Source organism: Artemia franciscana, chromosome 1, assembly GCF_032884065.1.
Source record: "Artemia franciscana chromosome 1, ASM3288406v1, whole genome shotgun sequence".
NCBI classification, from domain to species: Eukaryota; Metazoa; Arthropoda; class Branchiopoda; order Anostraca; family Artemiidae; genus Artemia; species Artemia franciscana.
The window spans coordinates 16,165,494-16,178,149 of record NC_088863.1 but is presented as its reverse complement, the minus strand read 5'-3'; the positions used below and the strand labels follow the sequence as shown (position 1 = coordinate 16,178,149).

Here is a 12,656-nt window from a genome sequence, read left to right as displayed (position 1 = left end):
AAAAATCTAAAAAAAGGTTCAATTTTGTAACACTCGGTAAAACTAGATTTTCTTGGCAAAAAAAATTCTAAGCCTTAGCAGCTTCTCAAGAATAACTTAGTACAGTTTCCCATTTTTGATAAAAGCTCTTAATTTAATTTAATGAACACACCAGTCTCACTTACACATTTTTATTTTTTACTTTAAAAACACCAATAACTCACCTCATTTGAAGGTTTTTCACAAATAATGAAGGAAACGCCTGTTTTGGGAGGTGTATGAGACTTATTTTCAAGTTTTTGGCCACAGACAAGCTGATCTTTTTCTGTAGGGTCAGTTTTGAAGATGTTACATCCTGTTGAGCAAGGCCCCACATTCTCAAATTAAACTACATACAGACAAAACAAGACATCATGGTTTCATTTGCATGCCCTCATTGCCGAGATTCATTTAAAAAATAGTATTTTCTCTAGGCACTAGTACTAATAAATTCATATTCTACTTTACTGTTTAATTAGTTTATTCAACAAAAAATATTATAAATATTTGCCCTATATTTTAAACAGGTATACAGAGAGTATAGTTTATATATACGATAAATTACTTGCGCCAACTTAAATTGGAGAGCAGATGGTTTAAGGTGCCGAGCATACCACACACTAATCTTCTTTTAATTCAATTCAGAGTTTTTCCTCTACTGCTTTTTCGACTCTATTCGTATCAGGATCGCCAACTCTGCTTTTCCTTGAGTCTCGACACCTCAAATTGCGTCATAATTTCCCAAGCATCAGATTTGAAGTCCCAGTCCTAAAAAATATATTTGATAAGGCATTCTCTCCCTCCTTCCGTTACAAATTCAATCTACTCTATAAAAGCAATGCATTGGTAAAAAATTCACAAAAAAATATTTTTCAGCCCTGGTGGAAAAAGGAGGAGACTTGGGGGATGGGATGAACTTTCGAGACTATCTAGTTAGGACAGATCATGTTCAAAAGTTGTGAAAAATGAAGTGAATAGAACTGTTAATTTTTTTGGGTATGTTTTTTTGTACTATTGGGATTAGTGAAACCTGGAAAAATAATATTTCATGTAATGAAATTACCAAAAAGACTGGATTTGAAAAAAAATCGTGAAAAGTAACAAATCCTGACAGTTTAACGCACAATAATAGTGAAAGGTGAAATTGACCGTACTTCCGAGGCATTTTCTTGCTTCTGGAAGAAAAAAACTTTTAGTCAAAGACATTTCTGTTTGACCCAGGTATTTTTTAGATCAAACATGAGTCTTCATTCTTCTGTCTAAGCTAGGTCAAAAGGAAAATTTTGTCCAAGAATGCCATCTAAAGACAGAAATGCAACTTAGAATAAACAAACAAAAAGTGGAGACTACGTTTGGGTTTAAAAGGGAAATATTAGGAAAAACTAGTTTCCTTGCTATTTTCAAGAGATAAGTGTAGGAAAAAGGTAATATAAGCAATAATAAAACATTTTGACGTCGCCTAGGAAAATGCTTGTTAACTCCAAGCCTGATTTAGGTCCGAACTTTGTTGCACGTTAAAACGTAATCATCAAATATTCATAGTGCTAAACTTCCAGCACATATGGGTAATAATGTCATAACATATAGTGAAGACTTGGTATTCTATCTACCCCTAGGGGGTCGCACTTATCGTATTCTGGATTCAGTTATGCTTGTCGACTTTGCAATTCCTTTGGGCTCAAGTCTAATTACATATTAGATTTCGAATAGAACGAAAATAAAACAGCTTTTGATTCCATATCCAATGTTCTTTCCCCACAATGAGGCCAGATATTGTTCTTGCCTATATATGTAAAAATTGATGATTTTTTGAATATTCCTTTATTTTTTAGCTCAATTTTCATTACTGCTCATCAGAAGCTGGTCCATAATACCAAATCCAGCTAATTCAAACAACAAGCCAATAAAATCAGGAAGTTTGACTGCCATCCGTCAATCTAAAGTTTTCCGCAAGAACCAGGCAATCTATAGACACCACTTTGAAAATTTCTCGGCATTACAATAACTTGTTCGTGGTTCGATATAAATTACCTTGTTCTTGTCGGAAAACATGAGTAAAAAACAACAAAATTTAGAAAGTAGGCTAATAGAATAGAAAACACGGGTTCTAGGCCACATCATTAATCAATCCAATTTACCCTATTTTCAATTGAATTCACCCTAGTTTATATGATAATTTCCAACATTGTTTCAATTTTCCATCATGAGCTTTCAGATCAAACCAGGTCTTTTGAAATAAGAAATTGATGCATATTTTACTTATATCTAATACTTTATATACACTATTGATAAACTTTAATAATTCAATATGGTTCAATATTTAACTGCTATATCAACATCTAAACAATTATTACTATCCTTACCTTTTTTTTAAAAAAACATTAAAAGTATACTTTTATCTAATTTTTGTAATGTCTTTTCAAGATCAGCTGCTTTAGAACAAAACGATTACGTGCAGATAGACCAACCATTTTACCTTTAAAATCAATAGTGATAACGATTTTCTTTCCATATTTAGTTGTAACATATTTCATTACTTTAATTGCATATTCCATTCCAATGTCTAAATCTTCTTTCCTAATAGTTCGATTATATTTATTTTCCATTTTCATTTCGCTTTAACGTTTCTCCATTTATTAGTTGATTATTTTATTAAAAACATTTTCTGATTCAGAAATAATTTTTATTATCTTTACTGTTTCTGTCAGAAACAAGTTTCAGAGCCTGCACGCAATCGTCTCTGACTTGTCCAGTAGACCTCTATTACAGAAGCTCGTATGATAAGTAATCATTTGAAAAAAAAATCCAGCTATTGAAATCAAACCCTTGAGTAATGATACGTTAATTGGTTAGACGGTTTGTATAGCCTTAGCATTCTAGGAAAATATGGTCTCTATTTTTAAAATTTTGGAGAATATAATGCGAAAAGTAAGTAGGGTTTTATTTATTTGTTAAACTTTACAGACTTGGAGCAGTATATATAACCATTTAATTTTACTTGTTTCATATATATCTCAAAGTAAAAACTGTAATGTTTGCGTAATTTATTTTCACGTTTTAATTATTTCTTCGTTAGTCAACTCTTCCGATTTGTACAGAGCAAGCAATTCTAAATAGAATGAATAAGCAGTTTTATACTCACCCTTTCTTTCTGCTATTCTTAAATTTTTTCAAGTCTTTCAATTAGAAATGTGCAAACACATTAGGAAGCAAGGGGTAATATAGCAAAAGCAGATACTCCTAAAGTACTAAATATAAATTTGGACTGTATACTACTACTACTACTAATAACTCACTGCAGCACCAAGCCGCCTGAGGCCAACACAGCTACGCACGCTCCTCCTCCAACCTAATCTATTTAAAGCCTCCCTCTTTACACCCTCCCAGGAAGTTCCCATTTCCTTTAAATCCTTATTTATGACATCCTCCCAACCCAGACAAGGACGACCTGCTTTCCGTGTAGCCCCAGACGGTTGGCCAAAAAGGACAATCTTTGGTAATCTGTCATCCTTCATCCGTAGAACGTGGCCTAGCCATCTCAACCTTTCTTTCATTATAGCCCCAGAAAGCGGGATTGAACCACACTTTTCGTACAACCTACTGTTTGAAATACGGTCAGTCAGCCGGGTACCCAGAACAATCCGTAGGCAATTTCTCTGGAAAACATCTAGTAAATTTTCATCTGCTTTTCGGAGTGTCCATGCTTCAGAGCCATATTTGACCACTGTCATCACTGTAGCTTCCAATATTCTAATCTTGGTTTGTAGGCTTATCTTTCTATTCTTCCAAACTTTTTTTAACTGTGAAAAAACACCCTGAGCTTTAGCTATTCTACTTTTAACATCTTCACTGCTCCCACCATCTTTACTAATAATACTACCAAGGTAACTGAAGCTCCCAACCTGATCAATCTTTTCGTTACCTAAGGTCACCTGTTCATCTTCACTTATTCCTAACCTTAGTGACTTAGTCTTCTTAACATTAATTTTCAAGCCTATTTTAGCACCCTGAACTCGTAAAACCTCTAAAAATTCATTCATTTTGCTCACACTTTCATCTAATATGCTTAAATCATCAGCATAATCTAAGTCCAGGAGCGTTCTTCCTCCCCATTTGATTCCATGGTCTCCAATTGCCTTTCCTGTGCTCCTTAAGACGAAGTCCATCAAAATGATCCATATAAAGGGGGATAGAACACAACCCTGCTTAACTCCTGATTTAATACAAAACCAGTTGCTAACCTCATTTCCTACCTTAACCGCAGCAGTATTATTCTCGTACATAGCGCAAATCACTTTTATGTATTTTTCTGGTATACCATATAACGATAAGACCTTTGTTAACGCTGTTCTATCAACAGAATCGAAAGCTTGCTCATAATCGAGAAAACTAAGGACCAAAGGTGTTTGACAACGAAGGGACTTCTCAATTATTAACCTAAGAGTGAAAACATGGTCGACACATCCTCTACCTTTTCTAAAACCGCATTGTTCTTCCCTTAAAACTTTGTCTACAGCATGTCTCAGTCTAAAAAGTATCATATTACTCAGTAATTTGCTACCTACAGAGACCAAATTAATGCCTCGATAATTCCGACATTCACTCTTGTCACCTTTCTTATAAAGTGGTTTAATTAAGGTTTTCCTAAAATCATTGGGTACTTCCCCTTTTTCAAAAATCATGTTCATAATCTTCAGTAGCTTATTCCTAACCTCAGAGCCACCATATTTAAGGAACTCATTAATCATACTATCAGCACCTGGGGCCTTATTATTTTTTAATCCTTCTAGTACTGTCGCTAATTCTTCCTCACTAAACAAATCTTCCTTCACATCCAAGGTATCACAAACTTTTTCATTTTCATCTATATCTTTTCCTGCAACTGTATCTCGGTTTAGCACATTCTCAAAATGTTCCACCCATCTTTCTTTAACTTTTTCCTTATCACTAATTGTGACCCCATTTCTATCTTTAACTGGGACTAGTCCGGATCGGCAACTCCCTTTCAATTTATTAACATGCCAGTATAATATTTTACTATTATGCCGTCTAGCCGCATTTTCCAGATCCTCAGCAATTTTATCCATCGCCTCCATTTCACATCTCCTTAGTTCATATTTTAATGCTTTCTCCACTTTCTTTACATTCCTTTTGTTTTCATACGACCTATCGCTCAGATAATTCTTATACAAACCCCTTCTACTCTCTATTAAACCTAAAGCTTTTTCACTAATATTCCTAGTTGCTGTCTTAGCACTCTTCCCTAGGACACCATCAGCAACTTCACAAATTGTTTTTCTGAAATTATTCCATCCATCTTCCACATTGTCAAATTTTAAACCCTCAAGTTTAGTACTCAACTGTTCCTGGAATTTTTTTCTCAAATTTTCATCCTGAAGTCTACCAACATCATAACTTTCCGGGAGGGAGTTACTCTTCCGAAATTTCAGCTTTAAATTAACCTTAGACACTACTAGATGGTGATCTTTACTTTTAACATCAATAACGGCACTCCTATACACCCTAGTATCTTGTATTGATCCTGCTAGTCTTCTGTTTACAATAACATAATCAATAAGGTTTGCTGTCTTACCATCACGTGAATACCATGTCAACTTATGGGCCATTTTGTGACCAAACACCGTATTGGTTATAACTAGGTTGTTATACCTACAAAATTGCAAAAGCCTATAGCCATTACTGTTTTCTTTTCCTACACCAAAATTACCTAGGCTAGGATACCATCTATCCCTATTTCTACCAACCTGGGCATTAAAATCTCCTAGCAAAAACACCATATTTCTACCTGGTACCCTGTCTATTTGCTCCTGTAACTGTAAGTAAAATTCATCTGAGTCACTAGTATCTCCATCAGTTGGTTCAATGGGGGCATATACTACTATAACTGATACCCTAAACTTTTTAGTCATAAAATGAGCAATTAGTATTCTATTATTAATACCTTCCCAGCCTAAACAAGACTTAGCAGCTTCCTTATTCATCATGAGCCCTACTCCCTGTCTATGTACCCCATCCTTCCTTCCTGAGTAAACAAATTCTATGTCACCTAATTTCATGCTTCCTACCCCTGAGATATGAGTTTCTGAAAATGAGTTTCTTTCCAGCATTTGCATCTAATGCTGGAGCACCACTTGTTAGAGAAGCTTTACCTATTGCAGCGGCTAAAGGTATTAAAACTGGAATTAAGCCACCATTTTTAATCAGGTAATGATATGATATCTCTACAGACATCTCTATTCCTTATTTTTCTGTGCTCAATTTGTTTTCTTTTAAACAATAGTTTAATACGGTCTTTACCAGCAATAATACTCGCTATTCGAATTCGTCAATTTTCTATTTTCTTAAAACATTTGTTTATTTTCGATTTTTGAAGAGGAGATAAATGAATTGTGTATTTAATAAAGCCAGCTTTTTGATTCCAAATTGATCAAGAAGCGATAAGAACGATAATCCTGGATGATTTTGAAGTAGTTAATAGTAGAATAAAATAATATCTCATCTTTTATTTTCAATTTTATATTTTCAAATCTTAATCACTTGTCTCTTATATAGTAAAAGTTTAACAGTTTTCGTTTATTAGCTTGTGCATGCGTTACTCGCACTTTAAATTTTTTTTCCATCGAAATGCGTTTCAATTTTTTTTCAAAAGCTATTTCAATGGTTAAATAGAAATCAATACAAAGGAGTTTAATAAAAAGCTACAATTCATTCGAGATGTAAGTGGTAGAGAGAGAGTTCTAAAAAAGAACCAAGTATGGAGATTTCAAATCTTTTTCTAAATAGGAAAAAAATCTGAGAACTTCAATGTATATAGAAAAAACCCCTTTCAGTTAATATTTCAATGAAAACGAATAAAGCTGATTTTGGAATACTTTTTGACACCGTTGATAGAGATTCAAAAAATAAAACAAATGGTAAGGATAGTTCAATTTACAACAGTTGTATTATTTTATTCTCAGGAGGATAATGAAGAACTGATTTTTCATAACAATAGTGATATCGATCAAAGCAATCAAAAAAGCAATCACGGGAATATACATAAATTAACCATAGAGAATACACTCAGATCAGGCCTATAATTTATGAGATTAGGTGAAATTGATTACCGAATGACCAGATTACCAAACTATGCGGACAGTACTTATAAAGAATTACCTGAGTTTGGAAAAAAATTGCATCAATATAAAAAACAATGATAATAAATGCTTTCTTTGGTCAGTTTTAGCTTATCTTCAGTCAGCTAAAAATCATACATACAGACTATCAAACTATAAACCATATGAAAATAATTTCAACATTAAAGGAATAACTAATTTTCCTATGGATATTCAAGATGTTAATCAATTTGAAAATGAATATAATACTAACATTATTTGAATAAGATTAATTATATGAAATAAGTGAAAATAAAGTGTTTAAAGCTTTTATTCCTAAGACAAAGATCAATGGTGAAACTGCTATATATGTGATTAATTTATTCTGTTTTAATGATCATTATGTTTTAATTAAAGATTTAAGTAGATTTCTATCATCGCACATATCAAAACAAAAACTAAAATTTGTCTAACTATAATCTGTGGAAGGACTTTAATGAACAAGAAAAATTTGGAATGCATGATAAAAAAGATAATCATGAGGATCCTGGCATTGTAATGAAAAAACCAGGATATAAAATGGAATTTAAGAGTTAGCAAAGCAAAAGAAAGTACCTTACTGTATTATAGCTGATTTTGAATCGTATAATGAAGAATCTAATCAAAATAAGGTAAAAGACAATTAATATAGCAGAGCAAAATTCCATTTGGATATGGATGATTAATTTACTCTATTTTAATGATCATTATGTTTTAATTAAAGAATTTATTAGATTGCTATCATCGCACACATCAAAACAAAAACTAAAATCGTCTATGTATATTCTGTGGAAGAACTTTAATGAACAAGCAAAACTTGGAATGCATAATAAGAAAGAAAATTGTGAGGTTTTTGACATCAATATGCAAAAACCAGGGTCTAAAATGGAAATTTAGGAATAGGGCTAAGCAAATTAAAGTACCCTACCGTATTATAGCTGATTTTGAATCGTATAATGAAGAATCTAATCAAAATAACGTAAAAGAACAATTAAAGTAGCAGAGCAAAAGCCATTTGCATGTGGATTCCAAGTATGTTGCTCTTTCGAAAGAGCGCAGAACATATATTACGATACTTTGGTTTAGATGCTATCGGGCATGTTGAAATTACCTTAAAAGAACTGTGTGAAGAAATAAGTTTTGAGACAGTTCTGGTTGAAATGCTTGGAAAACATCTAAGTATAGCATGAAGGAAGGCTGAGTATAAAAATATTTATTCATACTATTAAGATTTGCTTGTTAAGAGTAAATTGGGTTAATTGGCTAATGAAGAAATATTCTTTTGAGTAATGAATTACGATTTGAGTAATTCTATATTAAACAAGTAAAATTAAACGGTTATAAATACTGCTACGAGTCTGTAAGTTATAATAAATAAATAAAACCCTTCTAATACAAACCTTAAAAATGAAAAACCTTAAAAATACCAACCACCTTTTCCCAGAGTGCTAAGGCTATGTACACCATCTAAACTAATGACGCGTCGTTACTCCAAGGTATGATTTCAACAGTGGAAAATTCTTTTCCAGTGAGTACTTGCAAAAACAACTTCTGTAATAGAGGTCTATTAGACAAGTCAGACACGATTATATACAGAGTCGGAAACTTGTTTACGACGCGTGTTTGGCTTTCGGACCAGAAATCGTTCATGGAGTGAAAGATTCTTGGGACTGATTCCAAGGCTATTAAATCAAAGGGAAAAATAAAAAAAATATTTCCGATTCAGAAAATTTGTTTAATAAAACCATAAACTAATAAATGGAGAAAATTTTAAGCGAAATGAAAATGGAAAATAAATATAATCGAACTATTAGGTGAGGAGATTTAGACAATGGAGTGGAACAAAATGTTAAAGCAATGAAATTTGTTAGTACTAAATATGGAAAGAAAATCATTACCACTATTGATTTTAAAGGTGAAATCTTTAAGGAGCTGATCAAGAAATATAAAAAGTTAGATCAAGGTATGATTTTAAAGGTCATTGAAAGAAAAGGTAAAGATGAGAAAACTTATTTAGATATTGATCTAACAAATTTATATTAAACCATATTAAATTATCAAAATTTATAATAGTATATATAAAGTTTTGAATATAAGTAAAATATGACCCACTTTCTTATTTCACAAGACCTGTTTTGATTTTAAAGCTCATGATGGAAAATTGTCAAAAATGTTGGAAATATTCATTTAAAACGGCCTAAATTCAATTGAAAGTAGGTTAAACTGGATTGATTAATGATTCTGCCTAGAACCTGTGCTTTCTATAGTACTTAGGCTCTAAAAGCATGAAACATAAACATAATCTTCTTAGATTTTATTAGAAGACAAGAATCTTTCGAATCAGTGGTTGCGGAACATTATTTGTTTTTCCTCGCCATATTATAATATTTAATGAAACAAAAATCATTTAAAATTGAATTGGACTGTTACTAAGTTTTAGAAAGATAATAAAAATAAAATGTTAGGGGATAAATATAAAAAGAGACAAGAGAGAAAAAAACTTAATTTTCTTTCTAAAAGCTTGATTAGAAAACAGGTTAAAACTTTGTATGCTTTTAACAAGGAAGAAGATTAAGAAATTTTGGAGAATCTATTCCGAGCAAGTTTGAACATAATAGTATAGGCCGTAATAGTTCCTACGACCAGGATAGGCTTTTCAAACCCCGCCCCCTACATAACCCCAATCCACCAATCAACTGTCTTGCAGATGCAAGTGACGTAACATTGCGATGTCGCAACGGTAGGTATTTACAAACACCTGGCGGTTATTACACAATATAGTCTAGCCTAGTAAATTTATGAATGTTAATTCTTTCTATGCTAGACAAAATGTTTCTTAGAGTAGGTCTAGGTTTTTCCTAGCTTCCGATATGGCATAAGTATTTAGGATGTATAGTTAAGCCTATACTAAATGATCCTCCATTCTCTACCCCTTTTCCCCCAACCCACATTACTCTTAATTTTTCTTTCTTATTCGCGTATTCCTAATTAAAGACATGGAAAAATTACGTGTGACCCGAAAAAGTTTTAAATTACCCTAGATTCTACGCATCTAGCGGTCGAACCCTGCGGGCAACGCTTAAATCGATTTTCACACGTTTGTTTCAAATTAACCTGGTTTCAACATAGCTAGCGGTCAGAAGCTTGCGGCCAAATTGTTCCTCATACATTGGAGTTCTTGAGAAAGGTGGGTCCCAACAATATTGGATTAGACTGTGAATACAAACACACACATAGGGCTAGATTGGATTCAGAAGAGGTAAGTTTTTTTTTACATTATGTTTTCTAGTGTAGGTAGGTTTTGAAAGTTGTACTGTACTTCAACTAGTACCTGTAGTTAAAGATTTGCAACTTTTCATACCGGACGTGGGTTCGGCCTCAACCGGAAAAGTGTGTAAAAGGTCCAGTTTTCCACCAGTTATGTTTATACTTTGTGGTCTCAGACGTCTAGATTTCTATAAACGCATTTTTGAGTTTAAAATTTTTATTGATCAAAGCTGATAGATACAAAAACTTAATAAGAAAGCGATACTGGTTCACAATGCTTATCAATACAGAACGGAGACAATGCTTTAAAATCAACATTAAAGAAATTCACAATAATATTCTCACTTATAAAATCATTCCACAACGAATTAGGTGTAAAAATAGTTACAATGCTTTGAAAGGAATAACGACGTAAGCGTATGAACAGTAAAACATGAAATCCACAATCCATAGTGATTTGAGTCACTACAGATTTGAGTCACTACTTCAAATCTGTCTACAAATTCTCCAATATTTTTCCATTCACCGCAGGAACAACAAATCTTCTTAAAAGAGGTATGGCAAATCGCATCATTTTCCCAAAAAATTGGCTAAAGGCACCATATCCAACCATAGGTGTAGCTTTTCCTTGATAGTAATCAATTCCAGTTTCATTTTGTATTATTTTCACAAAACAGTCTACAGAGGGACAAACAAATTGTCTACGGCTATTCATCTTTTCTAAATTCGACTGTAAGCGACATTAGTCCTCTGTTAATGGGTATAAGGTTATTCTTTTCAGTTTTAAAACTAAAATGAACAATTTCAATGTTTTGTCTGCTTATATCTAAATACATAAATGGCTGGAACGAATAGCTAATCACTTCTTCGTTTGTCGTTTTTCTCGGGAGAATTTTTAGGATGGGAGCAGTTGTTATTCCAATACGCGCACGCTGAACAATGTCCGTGTACACAGAGATTGAATTCCACTGATATTAAAGTGCTGTGACTAATAGTCCTTCTATGCCATAAGTCTGGTGAAACTTATTATCCGGTTCTGGCTCAATACTGTTTTCTTTGTATCCAGGAACTTCTCGCAAACCATCACCAAGATAGCAGGATTCGCCAACTTTTAGTCCCAGTATATAGACTCGATCATATAGTTTATTATAATGAAAATTAACCGATTCTTTGCCGGTATAAACCAAATTTTTCATGTCTTTGATAATTTTCGGAATTTTATTGTACTGCTTATTCTTTGGAAGTCTTATTTTAGTGCCTAGACGCTTGTTTGGGTCTTTGCTATTACCAACAAATCAAAACTCTTCATCTTGTCATACTTATCTCTTCAAATCAAAAAATACTCTTCATCTTGTCTCAAAGAATCTGAAGAGTTGGTTAAATGAAGGGACACTGGGGCCACTTTCCCTCGTGATCCTTGAAGCACAATTGGGGGGTTAAGATTTGTCAGTAAATCAGCAATCTCGTTTGATTAATCATAAATAGGGTCTGGGACGTCCGAAGTAAATGTAACATAGAAGGATTCAATCGACATTTCTAACATGATCTGCGTTTATCCAAGTGTTGAAAGATGTGGAGTATCATAGTCAATTAACAAGCAACTGTTTAACTCCAAGATATTTTCGCCGCTTAAGTACTTTATCTGTAACATATTCATCGGGCTCTTGGACTTTTTGTAGTTTACTCTGAAAGAAACATCCAAGAACAGGCTCATCTGACAAATCCACTAATTTAAAAGTGACCGGATCTGCGGATTGAACGCTAGCAATTCGAAAAATTTCTTTGCTAAAATTAAATTGTCATTTCTCAAAGACTCCTTTACCACGTCAAATTCTAACACTTTGTCCAACTTGTAATTGATTCGTAAGCTTTTTCCGCTTGCTTTCAGTTTTTCCATGCATAAAATCAAAAATATAAGGTGTATATTGCAAGTTTACTTGATTCTGTGTTATATTTCCAAAGCTACGATGCGGTGAATTATTATACTGACAAACAATTAAGTCAAGTCTTGGTACAAAAGAAAATTCAGATGAATACTTGGTACAAAAGAAGCTTTCGGATGACTATGGGTATGATAGAGTTCAATTTGATACTTTTCAAGAGTCTTTTTCACACTCGGATTCAAAAATTTCTTTCCTCTACCTGTATGTATCTTTTTAAATGTCTGTTGAGAAAACACTTGCTCCAATTGTTTTGCAACTTCACTTCCATGCTTAC

The 12,656-nt window shown here is 33.0% G+C and overlaps 1 protein-coding gene across 5 annotated transcripts in view; it reads right to left on the bottom strand.

Annotated features, from left to right (window-relative positions):
* Positions 1 to 481: 481 nt before the first annotated feature.
* LOC136026295 (QRFP-like peptide receptor) overlaps positions 482 to 12,656 on the bottom strand; it is a 223,260-nt gene continuing 211,085 nt past the window's right edge. For all 5 annotated transcript variants that reach the window (XR_010617256.1, XM_065702715.1, XM_065702720.1 and 2 more), the window contains one exon: positions 482 to 786. Coding sequence is in view for 2 of the 5 variants with exons in the window: in XM_065702729.1 (XP_065558801.1) it covers positions 750 to 786 (37 nt within the window). In the remaining 3 variants the exon portion in view is untranslated. The remainder of the gene's footprint in view (positions 787 to 12,656) is intronic.